Source organism: Alligator sinensis, unplaced genomic scaffold, assembly GCF_000455745.1.
Source record: "Alligator sinensis unplaced genomic scaffold, ASM45574v1 scaffold648_1, whole genome shotgun sequence".
Classification (NCBI taxonomy): domain Eukaryota; kingdom Metazoa; phylum Chordata; order Crocodylia; family Alligatoridae; genus Alligator; species Alligator sinensis.
Window position 1 is genome coordinate 121,352 of NW_005842353.1, and position 18,560 is coordinate 139,911.

Sequence of the window (18,560 nt, forward strand, 5' to 3'; positions counted from 1 at the left end):
TGTTAAGGAACTTCACAAGGATGAAAATAAACACTGTAAGGGACTAAATTTCAGCTTTTTAATACTTCTATTAAAGTTTTTTTCACCTTCATTTTCCTTCTCACAAGAGCTCTTTACAAACCAATAAGGAAAGAATGGAAAGAAATTCCTGGTATCTAATGTTGCAACAGGATCTATAAAGGAAAATTATTGTAAAGTCCAGTAGATTTTTTTACAGGTGAATTTCCTGTAGCTATATTGCGCTCAGCATGCTACACAGCAGACTTTCAGGTGAAAATGTGAAAGGTTCTCTGTCCTATGGATACTAAAATCCTCAGACCACTTTGCTTATGGGTAGGGAATGCCCCTGTGTTTTTGAGAACTGCTCTGCAGCTATTGGTTACATATTTTGTGCAGGATGGGATTTTTCAAAAACATTCAGCATTGCCCTAACTCCCTTCCTGCCGAAGTCAACAGAGCTGAGACATGTATTGATTATGGTGGTAGTAAAGTTAGGTTGAACACTTCTCAAAATATAGGTATAATACATGCAGCACAAGCAAAAGCTTCAAGTTGAAACAAGTCTAAATTATTATTAACTAAGGTATTGGTTTATTTTATTTTGCTGAAATAAATTAACACTGTTGCGGAGAACAATAGTCACCAAGACACTGGACCATCTTTGTGTTAGTAGTTGAAATGTACTATGAATGCCATCATATTCATTGGAGGAATTTAATTTTTCTAATATTCTTTTCTTTGCAGCACATAAGCAGTAGAAGGCACAAAGACCGAGCTGCTGGGAAGCCACCTAAACCTAAATATAGTCCTTACAACAAACTTCAAAAGGGAACACATCCTCTAGGGGTAAGTCCATTATTTTCTTTCTCATGGTGTCCCACTAAGTAGAATTTTCATAAAATACCATTGAAAAATGTTTTTAAAAATATGAAAATGCATGTTACAGGATGGAGGAGTGCCAGCCAATATAGCTTAGGACCTAGGCTTCTGATTCTATGGCTTGGGGCAGTTTATAGTTTCGGAGGAGAGGAAAGAAGAAAATGGCATCAAATTATAAATGCCCTGCTCAGTACCCAGATAAGTCATTTGAAGACTTTCCATTGATTTCAGTGACCAGTGGACTATGCCTATAGGCACCCTTCTTGGAGCTGTATAGGAGATGATTGTAGACAGAAAACCCATTGCAGGGTTATGAGGAAAAAGAATATAGATAGAAGACAGTTCCCAAAGATTCTGTCTGCATCAAGCACAATGAATAACACACAAAGGTGTAAGGCTGAGTTTGGGAAATGAGGTCTACCACCAATTATGCAAAAAAAATTGTATTTTTTATTCTAATTTTGTATTTAAAGAGCTGGATAAAAACTAAACTTAGTGAAAAATCTGTAGTTTTATTTTTGTGCAAATTCAAGCCAGGCCTGGTCACATTATTTTCCTACAGGAGAAACTGTTGGAAACTCAGATCTTGTTAGCTTCAAAGATGTAATGTCAAATTATAAAATTATATTTTAAATAAAATCCTAGTGTCCTGTTTTTAGTTCAGATGTGCTCTAATTCTCTGGTTGTGTAGTGCAGTGGAAACCAAACCTTTTGGCAGGCATGCCACAATATAGCCCAACCCCCCCATCCACTGCTACACTGATCCCTTTCCCCTGCTTGCCAAGCATCTCTGCTTTCTGTTCTCTGCCCTTTGCTCCTTTCCCAATATTCTGCTGTGCTTTCTACTTCCTGCCCTATATTTGCAACTGTGTTATCTGTCCCTTCCCCACTCTGCCACATACAGAGACTGCTTGAACCACTTGCGGCATGCATGTGGCAACTTAGCTGCCCCTGCTAGAGTGGGTGTATCCTGACACACCTCTATTCAGTGATCTTCCTGGGTTCCCTATATGGTCTTGTGTAATGCAATGACCTGATTAATTCATGATTTCAACTGGAGTGTTTGAAGAATGATTTTAACAAATCCCTGGAGATCTGAATTTCAAAAATGTATTTGTGTGTTATATTGTGTGCTTGCTGCATTGGAGACAGATGTTCAGGGCCATTGTCTTCAAAAGTCTAATTCTCTTCCAACTGATTTAAAGACACCACCTTTAAAATGGGGGGGAAGAAGGGAGGGGAGCAGGGCTTTTATTCTGAGTAGCCATTATGCCTCATTCATAACCATAAGACACCCATTAAAAAACTTAGCAAGTGCTGTAATTCTATTCAGTGCATTACCTGGCAGATCCATTGGTATGAGAATGACCTCATAGACTATCTCATGAGCCCTAGGGATCTCCAATACCTAAGAATAAAACAGAATAGAATAGAATAGAGTAGAATAGAATAGAATCGGCACAGCAAGAAATGTAGGACACGGATTACCAAAATTTCACTGACTATATATTATTGCATTCAGGAAATTCTTGACTTCAGCGGGCAAAAATAATCAGTGCATAATTATAGTTACTTATTTATATTATGGTGGCACTTAGGAATCCTGGTCAAGGAACAGGGCCCCAGTGTGCCACATACTGTGCAGACAAGTAGCAGAGAGGAGAGTTGTATGTCAAAATGCTCACAAGCTGCATATCAAGCAGGATATAACAGGTGGGCAAAAGAGGCAAATGAGATGGGAGGTGAGTCGTAAGCATAAGCTAGCAATAAAACAAGTGGAGATCCAGAGAAAAGTGGAGGCCACGATAAGGTTAAATCAGTTCGGAATTTTTCCTACTAGAAATGAACATGGAAATGACTGTCATTTGGAACTCAAGTGAAATAGGCAACAAGCCAAAAAAGCACTAATTTTGATTGTAAATGTTTCTGATGAGCTCTAAAGCTGGTTATCTTTTTTTGCTCAAGATTAAGTGCTTTTCATGTTACTTAGGCCCAAATTCTCTTGCTCTTTACATGTATACAACAGGTTTGCATAAGGTATAAATTTCTATTCAGCCAAAGCCCAGGTATAGTAGGTATTAGATGCTCACCAAGGTGAGCCCTTCCAGGTTTTTAGCTCCAATTTTAACTCCATCATTAAGCACCTCTAGCTGAATGGTTAAAGCATGTGTTAGGAAGCAGAAGACCCAGGTTTTCTAGTGGCTTGCCCAAAACAGTTTTGAATTGCTAAAAGAAAGAGTCTTTACTATTTCCCAGGTGATGGTATTCCATAGTTTAATTCAGCTCACTCATAGTAAGTACATGTGGAGTCATCCTACCCCTCTCTCAGTTGATGGAACTAGCACACGAAAAAGCAAACTAAAAAGAAACAAGGTTGTTATTTAGCTTTTTTGGCACTTTTCAAATCTATGGTTAACATACTGAAAGAGCTCGTGAAAAATATGCTAGTATATGGTTTATCTGATGAGCTATTTTTAAAATAAGGATAAGGAACTGTTTTAAAAGTAAATAGAGTACATAAAAGGAGGGGTGGATGCCTTTGCCTTACTAAAGAGTGTGCTTGTGCTTTTGGGTGTAACAGGTATCAAGAAAATTCCATTAGCTAGATTTTCATTGGAACAACTGGGAGCTTAACAAAGCAATTCACTTTCACAGAGCAAAAGCTGGGACAGTCCCAGATGCTCCACAGCCAGCAAGTAACAGCTCTGAAATTAATGGTGGTTGTTCAGTTTTGGGGTCCCGTGCACTTACACAATTTTCAAATATCAGCTCTGATAGGGACTTTGCCATGTACTGACCCAGAACCATTTTTTTCAAATTCCTGATGAAAGTCCCACTTCAGAATTGGAAACACTGGCCACAGGCCCCAAATTAGGAACTTTCCTGGAAAATCCTGAAGAGCTGGTTACTTTAAAGTTAGGTGTTCAACAGCCATTACATTTCAGTAAAGTATTTACCTTTCCTTTTTGCCATTAGAAAATTGTCCTTCCCCTACTACCCAAAAGTCTTCAGTGATCCTGAGGCCAGCAAGTAGGGGAGGAAGTATTAAAAGATACAGATGGCATCTAAAGAAAAACTGAAATTTTGATGCCTGGTTAGGTTGATCACAAACAGGTGAAATTCACTGTTGGTTTATGCCAGATTCTTCTGTCCTGTCCCATGGGAGAATCCTTCAGCGTACAAAGAGCTATGTCGGTGCATTGGGGTATGATTTGTATCCTTCCTCTGTATAAGTGGGAAAATGTGGTTAAGTAAGTGAAGAATGCCTATACTTATAGTAAGCATATGCACACCATTGTCTACAGCTTACTAAGTGATACACTGTCATCCCAGGGATAAATTTGGGATACCTTCTGCACCTCTAACAAATGATTGTGCTCTACATGAGACATTTATTGTCTAGTTGACTAAGTAACTGCACTGTAAACATCTCGGTGTCTACACATGGATCCCTCTTAGGGCACATGAAACTAATAAACTCTGCAGCAGGGTAGTCTTGTAAGATACAAGTACGTAGCAGCCCATGGAGGGGTGGGGTGGTGCTGCTTCCCTCCTCCCCCTCCCCCCGATCTCCATGTGCTGTATGGGGGGCTGGCTGGGGCACAGGGCTTCTCAGCATGAGGGCTGCCTGCCAACTAGGCCCACACTGAAGCACCCTGTGCTCCAGCTAGACCTCCTCTCACTTCCTGCAGCACATGGAGATGGGGTGAGTATGAGCAGCTGCTTGTTGCTTATTGCTGTAGAGCCTTTTCATGCACAGCAGCACACATAGGCACTGCCCTGGCTGGCTGGGGCACAGGGTTTCTCAGTGTGAGTCTGGCTGGCTGGCAGGCAGCCTCCACACTGAGGCATCCTGTGCCCCAGGGCAGCCTCGTGGCAGCACATGGAAACAGTGGGGGAAGGTGGGGGAGAAGTTTTCTCGCCGAGACTCCTGGTTAGCCCTGGACTGAGAAACCCTGTGCCTCAGCTAGCCAGGGCAGCATCTACATGTATGCTGTTGTGCATGAAAAAACTAATGAGCAATAAGCTCCAGAGTTTATTCGTTTGCATTAATCGCATGTGTAGACAGGCCCCATAAGTATGAATGGTGTCTTTAGTGAGAAAGGTCAGCAGGAGGTACGGTCAGGTTCATAGATGATGCAGAGTGGGAAATAAGAACTGCATCTCCCATTCAAATGCATGAGAAATCAGAAGGCTTCCATAGCTGTTGCAAGATAAGTTTTATTATATTCTTTTGCAGTGGCTAGAGATAATAGTCACTCATAGATGCCCCTATTTTAAATAGATCTTGAATCACAGCAGAAGTGAAAGAACCTGTGTTGTCATGCTCTGAAATGGGATGTGTTTTCATTATGTTGTGGTCTTCATCATCAGACTGTCCATGTGGTTGCTTCTGAATTGATTGCTATTTCTTTCCTATTCGACTCTTGCAGGATCTCTGAACACCCCCTCCCCCGTCCCTTAATGTGTGTGCAGATTGTGCTTGCTCAGCCCCCAAGGATTCACTTTGATTTTTTCATTTGAAATGGCCTGTTAAATTATCGGTCTCTATGATAAGATGTGAAACCACGATCAAAATAATATCAGGTTTCAGTAGCCTCCACTAAAACATCACTGAGATGCTCGTTCCTAATTGGAGTGTATGACATAGCATCTTCTTTGTAAACTGTCACAGAGCTGCAGCTCACTTTTAGTGTCAGTGACTAATACCACTCCTCTCTCTTTTTGATTTGTAATCTAAGAAAAGGTACCTGTCATATGGCTAATACGAACAAATTCTGTTTCTTTCTGTCTTTGTTTGTTCTCTTCCCCGCAGGTAAAATTAGTATTTTCAAAGGAACCTTCAAAGCCAATGGCTCCACGTATCTTACCAAACCCACTAGCAGCTGCAGCAGCAGCTGCTGCTGTGGCTGTGAATTCCCCTTTCAGTCTTCGAACAGCCCCAGCAGCTACCCTTTTCCAGACTTCAGCACTTCCTCCAGCACTTCTACGACCAGCTCCTGGGCCTATACGGACCACGCATACTCCTGTGCTGTTTGCTCCTTACTGAACTCCAAACAGGAATCAGTTGTACTGCAATAATTTTTCAAAACAATTCAAAAAAGCAAATCAAGAACATTGAACTATGCAGTGTTTATTTATAGTTTAAAGTATATATGAAGAGCCAGGACTTTTGATAGAGAATTGGACAAATTCTAAAAGGGGGAAGGGGCAGTATTTTCTCCAAATGAGAGCATTCCTCTTGAATACTGATCGTTTTAGAAGTGATCTCCAGCATTGAGTCATAGTGACCTGTAGAACTTATGAAGCCTTTTTGACTGTGCTTTTTGGCACATGTTTCCCTGCAATGTCTTTTCTGCTTTATGAAACAACTTACAAATTTGTCTAAAGGGCATTAACTGGTTCCAATGTACATAAAATACTTTATTCTGTAGATTAAAAGAAGAAGAAGAAGAAAAACAGAAACACTGTGAATAGTAGTACCCTTACTGATCCTCCTGCCAAATCAGCTGTTACCGGGTATTTATCTGAACAAAAATAGATACAATAGATGTCTTGTAAAACAATAGTAGTGTGTCTCTATCTATGCCACTAGGTTTCTAACTGAGTTGCAAGAGATGAAATGAACAAATTATTTCACTTTGGTAAGTAGCCAAGATGATGATGACAATGTGGAGCTGTTCCTAGTTGGCAAACTTTCTTTTTATCACCTGTAGGGGAAAAAAAAACCAAGTTCAGAGCCATAAAGAAGTTCTGTGGTTAAGACAAATTAACAGCTAAAAAAGATTTAGCACAAAAATCTGTAAACTGTACACAAAATAGGGCAAATTTCTATGTAACTGAAAATATGTGTGTGTGCAGTGCTTGTATCCAAAAGCAGTAATTCATACAGAGCAGAAGTTCATTAAAGGCATAATGGTGGACAGCAAAAATATAGTATTATCATGAGTTAAGCATAACTCATTAATGCTAGAGCAATGGGAAAGACAAGAGTGGGTTACTCATGGTCATGACTAGCAAATTAAAATCAAGAGTGAAATCCTGTGCCCATTGAAGTCAACAGGCCATTGACCTGTTGCCTGACCTCAGAGGAGTCAGGATTTCACCCCAACAATGGCAAACATTATTTTTATATCATACCAGTGGGAGTACCTGCAAGTAGAGAAACATGTATTGGATCTCCCTTCCTTCCTTTTGGTATAATCATAAAAATGGCTATGTTCACTTGGTTTATCTCCTACTGATAGGATATAAAATGTGTTAATGTGCATTCTTAATACAAATAGCAAAACACAAGGCACCTGTTATAACTGCACATCATGGGCAAGGAATAAACACAACCCTTAGGATCCTAGGGGACCCTAAATTCTATAGCTGATATTTACATACTGACAGCTTAGAGCCTTATATATTCACTATGAGGCTGAAAGGGGTGGATAGTGTCCCTTTAAAATAAGGTTTATCAGGGGTATATATAGATATATTGTATATATGTTAGAGTAAGAAAAATAACTTATAAACAGAAATTCTACTATATAAAGTAATTATATAACCATTCAAATTCACACGTGGGTCATTAAGTGGTAAGTAACAAACAACAGAGAAAAAAATTAGACACGTCTCAAATCTCTGATTCTTGCTGGCTGCTTTTCCCCCTAGGGAGCTGAAAAGTATCTATTAATATTATAGAGTGGGCTGCTCAGTTACAAACAGCCACTCTGATGCGTAGCTACGTGAAATGCCTGCCATACATTTAAGACAAATAAAAATTAAAAGCATAATTTAAGTTTAGGTTTGGGGGGTGGATTTAAAAGATTTTATACAAAATGTATTAATGCAAAATATTGGCCATGTTGTTGCTATATAAACCTGCTTGTGGTTAATATTAGCAGTTTGAGAGGTGTACAGGATGGGAATAAACAGCACTTTTGACTTTCAGTTCATCAGTGAGCCTGCCATACCCATTAGTACTTGCCATTTTTTAAACTTCTCTGCATATAGATTTTATAAAAAAGTAATAAAGAGAGAAAGAAAAGGTTCCATGGATGTCTGTGTCTAAAGAATTCCAAAGAGATGCTTTTATTTATAAGTATTAATTAAAATAAGTTCTATATTAATGATGTATGTATATATTATTTCTCCCATTTTATTTGCAAAAGTGTGTGCCTTGAAATCAAATAGTCTTGTGGTTATATTCAGTTTAATCAGATGTAGGACATAAATTAGATGCTGTGGTGATTTCAGGACTACTTCATTAACTAGACTGCTTTAGCCTAAGATTTTCAAAAAAACAGGAAAATCAAGCTAAGCATCAGAAGCCATATTTAGGCATCTAAAATGTGGGCAGATTGCTAAAAATGCTCAGCACTCAGCTACATACAACATGGTCATAGAGAAGCCCACCCTTAAAATGCTGAGCCTGTCACTCTGCACCTTGGAATATGAATCTACTTGCTTAGGTATGTGCATATAGATTTTGGGACCTAACTTTAAGCTCCTCTCTTAAAAACTGTGTTCTTAGTTTTTTTAAGATATTCAGCCTATATTCCTCATGCAGTAGTTGTAATGCCATCAATACTACTGTTGTGTAAAAATCCCTTATTTCATAGAGCCAAGGTTTGCCAGCTATGCTCCGTGAACCACTGTTCATCTTCAGAGCCTTTCATAGTGTCCACAGACTAGAGCATTTGACAAACAAGCAGAGGGCATGGGGTACTCGGAAAGGAGATGGTCCAGGAGGGAAAATGAAGTAATGTGCAAAATGGAAGAGTGGGAAAACCACCAATAGCTGTGCATGACCTGCTGGTATGTGTACACCTGTTGTACACCCTGCCACACGAATGCAATGCCACTAAAACCAGTGGGCTGACCCTTGTTAAAATTTGGTGGCCTGTGGCATGTATGGAGGCACAGTACTTAGGGCAGAGTTGATGCAAGTTTTGCTAGGAATAAACAGTGTCATTTCAACTATATTTACATCAGTAAATTCACAATGACACTTTCTGTTTCCTTGGACCTCTTTTGTCACAGTGCTCTATGGAACAATTTTTGTTCACACAAGTCTCTTCTAAATTTCAGCTGTAAACAACAAACTCAATTCTTTTTATGTCTCTTACTCACTACCTAATAAAGGAATAAGCCTAAATGTTAGAATGTATGGATTTTCTGTGCCGTGCTGTCCCACCACCTGTTGACCAGCACCTGTTTGTCAGTAGCAGATCAGCATCCATTAGGATCCAGACTCTTCTGGTAAACAGCTGTTTGCTTAATATTTTCATAAATAAAGGTGAACAATACTGGCAAAACAATCTATTTGGTCAGTGGTGGTTTAAAGTCAAATGCATGACCACAGTGTTTGAAACTGGGACTGCTGTACTTAATGCTCTTTGCACATACTTGTGTTAATAGACCCAAGAGAAAAAACACAGAAAGGGAAAAATGCCTTCTCTTAGCACAGCATGACCAAACAGAAACCTAAAGCCTGTGGAAACAGGTCCCATGGCCTGAACAAACTACTGTTTGAGGTTCCTAGGCTAGTTTGTTTAAATCTACCTCAAGTGTCTCTAAACTGCATTGCAGCCTGCAATATAGACTCAAGCCGCATACAGGCATTCATTTCTATTGGAAGATATTTCTTCCAGTAGAAAAATATCAGGCAAGCTCTCCAGGCAGGGGGCTGCTCCTTGGGCCATCCCCACCCATAGGGAGCTCATTACTGGTCACCCTGTTCTCTCTCCTGACTGGGTGGAGGGAGGCTGTCAATGTGGCAGTTGCCACAGAGACCTGGGAAGAGCTCCCACCCTAAGAGAATGCCTCCTATTGCAATCCTGCCATTCAGCTGATTGACAGCAAGGGGTATTGCACTATGGCAGGGGCCCTTACAAGTCTCCCCTGCAGGAGAACAGCCTTTGCTCCTTGAACTTCTCCAGCTTGACCTGGAGAAGTGTGGGGAGGGGCATTCAGCCATTGTGGCAAGGCATCCTGCCTCACCCTGCACTGCTCTGGACTGACCCAGGGGTCAAGAGTCAGGCATGCACAGGCTTTTCCTAAGCCTCCTCTGTCTTTTAAATTGTCACCCCCCCACCCCCCACAGGGATGGCAAGAGCAAGCCTGCAGGAGCAGGGAGTAACAGGTGAAGACACTTTCCCATTTGCAACTCCATTCCATTGCTTTCCACTGCTGCCCAGCTGAGTGGTAAGGCAGTGATTTAAAAGCTGGTGGCTGGGAGCAGGGTAGCTCTACTCCCAGCCACTTGCTTTTTAAATCATAGCCCTTCTGCTCAACAGGGCAGTGGGGAAGCAAGCAGCTTGCAGCTGGCAGCTGACAAAGCCCCTGCCTCTTCCTGAAACTGGGCACTGCCTGGTTTAGAGAAGAGGCAGGGAGCAGTGGCTGCTACTCCCCTCCTCTCCCATCCTGTGAGATGAGGGGGGTGGCTGCCCCTGCACCTTTTCAAGGCTAAGGTGACCCCATGTCTTGGGAAGGAACAGGTGCCTTTCCCCCAGCTCTACTCCTCCTGGTACCCAGGAGGAATTAAGTCAAGGGAAAGTGTACAGACATTTAGTCTGCTGGGAAAAACTCTTCTGGGAGCCATTTAACCCTGGTTATTCCAGGGTTAGTTTTCTCCAGGAGCTCTGGGAGCAAAAACCTGAATATCTGTGCACCTTTACCTTCTATGGAGAGAATAGCAACTCTCCCAGTAGAAACTGTACGTCTGTTTCTAGCCTAATTGAAATGGGTGCTAGCCTGGAGAGAGGGTACCCTAGCTGTTATCAGTCCCTTTTATCAGATATTTATAAATTCAAAATAAACACCATTAGGGTAGGAGCAGGGGCCTTTATTTCCCTTGTGTGTCTACTTTTAGACATATATATTATACTTAGATTCCTTAAAGAGAAATTGGATTTGGATCTTGGTCTCCTGCACCCTAAAAATTGTTCTACCTACCAAGCTAAAGAGTCAAGCTCCAGTGAATGGTTAGTTATTTATATACAAGTGGAACAGCTCCAACAGGAAAGAGTCTCATTCCACCAGCATCAACTACACATGCTGAAATTTGTCATTGCAATAGAGAACAACCCTATCAAGGGTGAAGGGATTTACCTGAGATCCAGCAGGAGACCTGATTTCAAATCCCTGCTCTGACTAATTTTGAATAAATAATTACCATGTCACTGGGCCACAGAGCAAGACTGATTTTAGCTTGGCAGTTGTAAAAGTTACCTGAGATGTCAGTCCTTGAGGCAGGTCCCTAAAAGGAAATATGTAAGGCAAGAACTTGAACCTGGATGTCTCACTTAGAGGGTGAGAGCCTTCATTACCAGACTATTTTGGGGTCACCTTTAGATTCATGTTTGGGTCTTGTTCTGATGTGTAAGGAAAACAGTCTTCAAGACCTCTGAATATTATAATGGAATATAATTCTTGTTTTCTTGCCACCCTGAGCTCTGAATCCAAGTGAGGTCTTTAAGCTCCATTATTATTTAAAAAATGAAAACCAACAAATAATTGTAAAACCATGCCACATAGGCAAAATAGTGCCTCCTTGTTAGCATAGGTACTAATTATAGCTTATGAAGCCAAGATCTTTTTTCAAATTTAGAAAATACAGATTTTAGGTTGATATATGGCATGAACTATGAAGATTTCAAGGTCAATGGTTTATATGTTCTGATTGCAAAAACAGCAGTGCACAAAACAGCTGCAAATCTACAAATGTTGAGATACTTGTTTGATGAGAAACTCAGTTTAAATTGTATTTAATATTAATTAAAAAGTCAGGAGTTAAAATTGCTTTGGCCTTACTTGAAAGAAAAGTAGAAGGCTTCTTTCTTGAGCCAAAACATTTTGGATCATGTTTTCATACTGTAGTCACACAAAGCTTTTAATTTTACAAAGTGTTTTGGAACACAGTTTATATGAAAGATACTCTTCCAACTCAAGTCATAATGTACTGAAAATGTGGTCAAATTTGACTCGCACCTTTTCCTATTAATAGTAAAGGATATGAGGAATTACATGATAAATAGAAAACCAGTGTTAAGTGGGCCTTTTTATCATCGTATCATGTTCTTTCTGAATGATCTGATCATGTCTTCAGATAGGGTTGCCAGAGAAAGTTTATGGGTGAGACTCTCAAGAGACATTAGGCCCTTCACTGCAATCTGGAGCCAGGCACCTGATTAACTTTTAGAAAGGGATCTCTGCTTATTGGCTTTTGTAAATCTCATGCTAAGACATGTAACCCTCTACATACACTGTATAGGTAACCGGGGTTCCTAACTCAGGGCTTATCTCATTGCTAAAAGTTAAGCAGTAAAATGCAGACCATTGCAAAACCTCAGCTGCCTTGTTGATTTAGCCTTACCAGTCTAAGGAGTTAGACGTTGCAATAGGAGTTGAATACCTAGGAGCTTTTGACAATATCACAATATGCCTCTTTAGGGTGCCTGAATGTTTAAAAAATGTGGACTTTCAGGAAGTCTCTTCTCCATTATTTAACTATTTATATGAAGTGGACAGGTCTAACAGGAGAAGTTGAGAGACAAGCTAAACAACTTTGAAGATTTTTAAATCTTTCAGTTCAATATGATCAATCATAATCAATATATGGTACATACATGTTAGGGCTGTGTGAAGCTTCAGTTGTTGATTTGACTCGGAGGAGATTCGGCCCAATTCGGCAGCCAAATCTCCAAGTCCAAATCAAATCGGGAGACCAGTTAAAAGGTCTGAATTGATTCAAAGCCTCCAAATCAATTCAGAAAAGATTTGGAAAAGATTTGGAGATTTGGGCAGTCCCTGCTCACCGCCACAGGAAGCTGGACCTGGGCTCTGTGCCAGTAAGTGGGGGGGGAGGGGCTGGAGGAGAGGGGAAGGGATCATGGGGGGACTCCCACCAGGCCCCATCCCCTACCACCAGGCCCCAGCATCTTGGCACTTAAAAAAAACCCCAAAACCTTGCACTCACCAGCTGCTGCTGTGGCTGTCAGGGTCTCTGGGGCCTCATGGTAGAGCCCTGCCCGACACAGCACAGGGCAGTGGAGATCAGTGGGGATAACCCCCTCTCCCCCGCCCCCCGACCTGGCAGGAGCTGGTGCATGTGGGGCTTTTTTTTTTTTTTTTTTTTAAGTACTGGGACACTGGGGCCAGGTGGGGCAGCCATTGACGGGACTGGGAGAGCGGGCAGGGTATGGGGCCTGTTCAATTTGGAGATTTGCCCGATTTGGTGGTGGCCAAATTTCAGAATCAGATTCAGCCAAATCAATTTTGGACAGTGATTTGAATCACAGAATCGAATCACTCTTCCCCCAAATTGGCCAAATCTGAATCTGATGTGAATACTGGCTACTTTGCACAGGCCTAATACATGTCTTACTCCCCACCCCCTCTAATTTGTGTGGGAAACTGCTTCAGGCTAAACAGTTGACATTTGAAGAGAATAAAGGCATTTCCAATATATTGTACTGTATTGGGTCACAGGAAGAGAGACAATGCTTTTCTGCATACCAGACCAATTATATAGCTGGCTATTCCTAAGTACTTGAGTAAACCAAGAGCTAAGGTCGAACAATATTTTACAGACTTAGATGCATTAAAGCATAGCTGATGAACTTTTGCATATTTTCATAAATCTAGCAAACCAGCAATTTATTTCTTTGTTTTGGCACTATTAAATATTTTCACTCATCTGTTGGAATTTTTAAAAGAGCATGAACTAGTACTCAGCACCTAAGCATGTTAGATGTATTTTGACAGTAGATTGTCTATGAATATGAGACTGAATCCTATTTCCATTAGAATGACACAAACAACTCTTGTGGCTATCAAATGTCCAAGAATGGAACACAATCTATTTCAGTCTTCCCCCAGGTTTAGACCACTTAATTTCATTCATGAATATTGCTAATGATTTTGTGAGATGCTTTAAGTTTCTTGGTTCTTATTATGATTATCAGTAGAATAAATGTGACAACTGAAGTAGATTCTACATGGCATTCACAACACTCATTCTTATCAAATACAAAATGTTCACAGCCATATCTCTCTCTTATGCTCCTCCTAAAGTTTGTAGCTCAGGAAGAGAAGCCATTGAATACATCTTCAGAAAGGTATAATGTTATATAACACAGCAAATCATAGGAACTGCTTGGACTACTGAGTCTGATTCCATGAGTCCCTGAGTCTTACCTGTAGAACCATCATCCACCCAACAGGGCTTCCCAAGGGTCCAGAAATTTGGTGGAGGGGGGAGTGGTGGCAGCATTAATTGCCACTTTCCTGCCGCCAAGCTTCTAGACCCATGGGGATTCCTGCAGGATGGATAACATGGCTCTGTCTCCAGATCATGCCAGCATGTGACCAGATCTAGATACTCAGGATCAGGCTGGTATGAGGGAATAGGCTGGCATGTGACTGGATCTAGGAGCACAGGTGTGGGCCAGCGTGTTGGTTCAAACCTGTGGATCAACCCCACATACCAACCCCATGCAGCACTTGAACCATGGACAAATCCCATGCCATTCATCCAGCCCATGGGGTCAGAAGTTTGGGTGCCACTGATCTAGTCCAACCCCCTTCCTGAGGCAGGATCTTCTGTATGCAAACCATCCCAAGCAAATCCCTGTCTAACCTATTATTAAAATAACACAATCAACCCTACTGGAAAACTACAAGGCATAGCACCCTACCCTGCCACAGGTAAGGGTTGTTAAAATGTGCTTGACAGATCCAAAAACACACTTTTTTACAGGGTACATTTAATTTTTAAGCAATTTTGAAGATTTGTCCTCTGTGAAATCTGCCTCCGTATCTGAGATGTCCCCAAAGAACAACAGTGTTTAGACTGAAGATTTTGGTTCAGGGTGATTTCTGGTTAATACTGTGGATTGCAATTTAGACCAGGGCAGATAAAATATCCCAGTGGTCACTATATGAGGTTATGACCATATGTATAGATACATAATGTAGAGTATTATCCAAGCTTAAATTATGTATTAGAGTGTGTGTGTGTGTGTGTGTGCGCGCGCATGCACGTGCGCACATGCAGGCATGCATAAATGCATGCCCATGTGTCTCACAAGGTTGTTTCCTCATGCACAAGAGACATTATTTATAGAAAATATATGTGAAATATATGCAAAAGACAGATATCTTTGATAATTTGTGAAAAAAGCACCATGGAAATGTTTACTTCCAGAAAATATGTGCTTTAAAGAGTTATTGGCATTGCACGTGAAACTGAAGACTTGATCCTGAAGTCACTGAAATCAACAGCAAAACTCCCATTTACTTTAACAGTCTAGGATCAGGACTTTAATCATTATGAAAGCTTTGTAGTTCATTGAAGATACGGAGTTGCTGCTTGTGAAATCAGTTAGGGTGTAATATTGAAAAGCACTCTTCAAAGCCCCCTCAGTTCTCACTGAAATCCCAGGGAACTGAGAGCATTTGAGATCTTGCAAGAAAGAGGACTCTGAGTCATTATTGCCTCAGGGATGAAACATTCTTCCTGAAACACACCTAAAGTGTTTCTAGCACAGATGTTTTCATCATCATGCTCCCACTGTTTTGCCAGAATGTGGGATTCCAGATCAACTCTGCAGGTGTCAGTAAGATGTTCAAGGCCATAGTCATTTGCCTGCCCCTTTTCAATGGCTCTGCAAAGATTAAAATAATAGTAGTTCCTCTGTTAATAATTCACCTAGCATGGGGGAACACTTACCAACTGGAACAGCTCTTATAAAGGACTTGCAGCCAATACTCAAGGGATGCACTGAATATGGGAGGAGATTTTGAAGGAATACAAAGACTAGCTGGCATACACTACACAAATGAAAATGGTCAGCTGCCACAATGGAGAGCAGCTTTCAGTTACTCTAAAAAGTACTGAGCCTTGAGTTGATTCAGAGCTGGATGGATGTAAGGAAGCCAAATATCAGAGAGTACAGAATATGAGCAGTAGATGAGTTTAAAACAGCAGCAGTTTCTACAATGGCAAAGTACGTATCATCTTCATAGACAATATATTAATACTATTGTATCAATACTGCCTGACATTTATTCTGTGATTTATTGACAATAGTCCAATGGCTGTTTCAATTCAACCCTAAATCAGATTGGTTTAGGCAAACCCGCTTCTTAAATGTGTGTTTACAACTACACATTGTACTTGCAGTCTCACAAAAAAAGAAATTCTGAATATAGAAACACTGCTAGTGAAACAATGGAAATATCATCTGCTAATCAAAATGAAATATAAAACATGGCTATCCTTTAAACTGACACAGCTATTTATGAAAAACAGCTCATAGGGCCACCTTCACAGCTGGTGTAAATTGGTATAACTACACTGAATTCAATAGAGCTAAGCAGGCTACACCAGCTGAGGATCTGTCCCCTACACCATCTGTGCTATCAAACTGTACTGAATGTTAATAATGTCAGTTTGTTTCCAATTGTGGAGGCAACTGTTTTCAACAGTACAAACATCAGATACTAGCAGTGTCAATGCATGCTATCACCAACATGCACTCAGTTATGTGAGCAATCACAGTTGTAGAGTCCCCAACATAGTCCAGTAAAGTCCCAAGTATCCTGCTTATTTTTGAAAATGGGACTTAGGTTTTTTTAAGTCACCTTGGTGAAAATGTTATCCTCAGTCAAGGTCCATATGCCAGATGAGCCCCCCCACTACATGCAGCATCCCCTACTACCACTACCATGTAGGCAATCCCCTATCCACTACTGCCTCACCAGTAATTGTCTGCCCTCCCCCTCCTACACAGATTGGAGTAGCACAAGCCCTTTCACTCAAGCCTCCCCACTGCTACCACTGCACAGGTGATCCCACTCCCACCCTTGGCACACAAACAGTGCAAGCCCCTTCCCTCCTCCTATGTGAGCACCTCCCCCCACTTCTCTTACTGCCAAGTGGATGATCCCTTCACCACCATTGCCATGTGAGTAGTGCAAGCCATCCTGCCTAAGCCCCCTTAGTGATATCACCACATGGGAAACAAGCTCACTGGGCCTCCTGCCAGGCTATTCAACCCCCAAAGACCCCAACTACTGCCCTAGCTGCTGAAGCAATGGGAATAGTGGCAGCCAGGTAGGAGATCAGGAGCTATGTGTTAACCGCTTGTGGGCCAAATGCAGGTGCCAGGCCACAGCCTTGAACCTGGCACCTTGGTCTGACAGTATGGCTATTCATCTCAGCCTGCTATTCCATGGCCAGCTACCCAGGAGGGTCAAAGACTTCCTCTACATTAGGTCTAGCAAGACAAATTATCCAAGGAACTTTTTCAAGAGGAATTAATTATGGGAGCACAAGGCAAGATTGAAACTTATAAGGTGGCTTCAACTCTCAGGAAGTCTTGCTCCCCCTGTCCCTGCCTCCCCACTGTGCCCCTACCACCTGCCACTCTCACCTGTCCCTTTTGCCAGCCCTGGTGCCTATCCTCCCTGGCCACTTACTCATCTGCTGCCTGCCTCTCCAGCCCCCATAGCTTTGTGCTGTGCTGACTGGTGCCTTTTCACCAGTTCCTGCACTGAGATCCTCACCACCCCAGGGCTCACACTATTATGTTCCTCCACACCATGTTCCTCGCTGCTGTGGGTCCCGCACCAAGTCCTGTGCTATGTGTGCTGGGGCCTGTACCACTGCATGCTTTGCTGAGTAGATTCCTGCTACCTCTTCTGACTGCAGACGCTGCATTTTAACTTGAAACTTGGTTTAGCCATGTTGATTGGGGGGCGTGGAAATATCTCAGGTGCAAGTAAATCTGGTATTTTGAAGTCCTTAAGATGTATTCTCCTTAAAAGAAAATCTCCTTGTTACATCCATGGTGAATCATCCAACCAAATTTTGAAGCCACTGACAGTGGAAAAGGCAGATAAGTATTGAAGAAAATCAAAACAAACCCTTTCCCACAAAAATATCACCTACTGGACAGAACAATCATATTGAAAACACATTGACCATAAGTTAAGAGGCAGTGACTTGGATGACTACACAGTCTGGTGGGTGGCGAATTGGCTAGAGGGTTGTACCCAGAGAGTCGTAGTGGATGGGTCGGTATCAACCTGGAAGGGCACGGGCAGTGGGGTCCTGCAGGGCTCGGTCCTTGGACCGATACTCTTCAATGTCTTCATCAGCGACTTGGACAAGGGAGTGAAGTGTACTCTGTCCAAGTTTGCGGATGACACAAAACTGTGGGGAGAAGTGGACACACCAGAGGGCAGGGAACAACTACAAGCAGACCTGGACAGGTTGGACATATGGGCAGAAAACAAAAGAATGCAATTCAAGAAGGAGAAATGCAAAGTGCTGCACCTAGGGAGGAAAAATGTCCAGCATACCTACTGCCTAGGAAATGACCTGCTCGGTGGCACGGAAGCGGAAAGGGATCTTGGAGTCCTAGTGGACTCCAAGATGAACATGAGTCGTCAGTGTGACGAAGTCATCAGAAAAGCTAATGGCACTTTATTGTGCATCAGCAGATGCATGACAAACAGAACCAAGCAGGTGATACTTCCCCTCTATCGGGCGCTGGTAGGACCGCAGTTGGAATACTGCGTGCAATTTTGGGCACCGCACTTCAAGAGGGATGTGGATAACCTGGAGAGGGTCCAGAGAAGGGCCACTCGTATGGTTAAGGGCTTGCAGACCAAGCCCTACGAGG

The 18,560-nt window shown here is 41.8% G+C and overlaps 1 protein-coding gene across 1 annotated transcript in view; it reads left to right on the forward strand.

Moving 5' to 3' along the window:
• Positions 1-6,411, forward strand: part of ZNF385D (zinc finger protein 385D) — a gene marked incomplete at its 5' end in the record, with an annotated part of 118,763 nt that extends 112,352 nt beyond the window's left edge. Inside the window, 2 exons of the mRNA XM_006029054.2 lie at positions 745-846; positions 5,696-6,411. Coding sequence (XP_006029116.1) covers positions 745-846; positions 5,696-5,929 — 336 coding nt within the window. The remainder of the gene's footprint in view (positions 1-744; positions 847-5,695) is intronic.
• Positions 6,412-18,560: the final 12,149 nt, after the last annotated feature.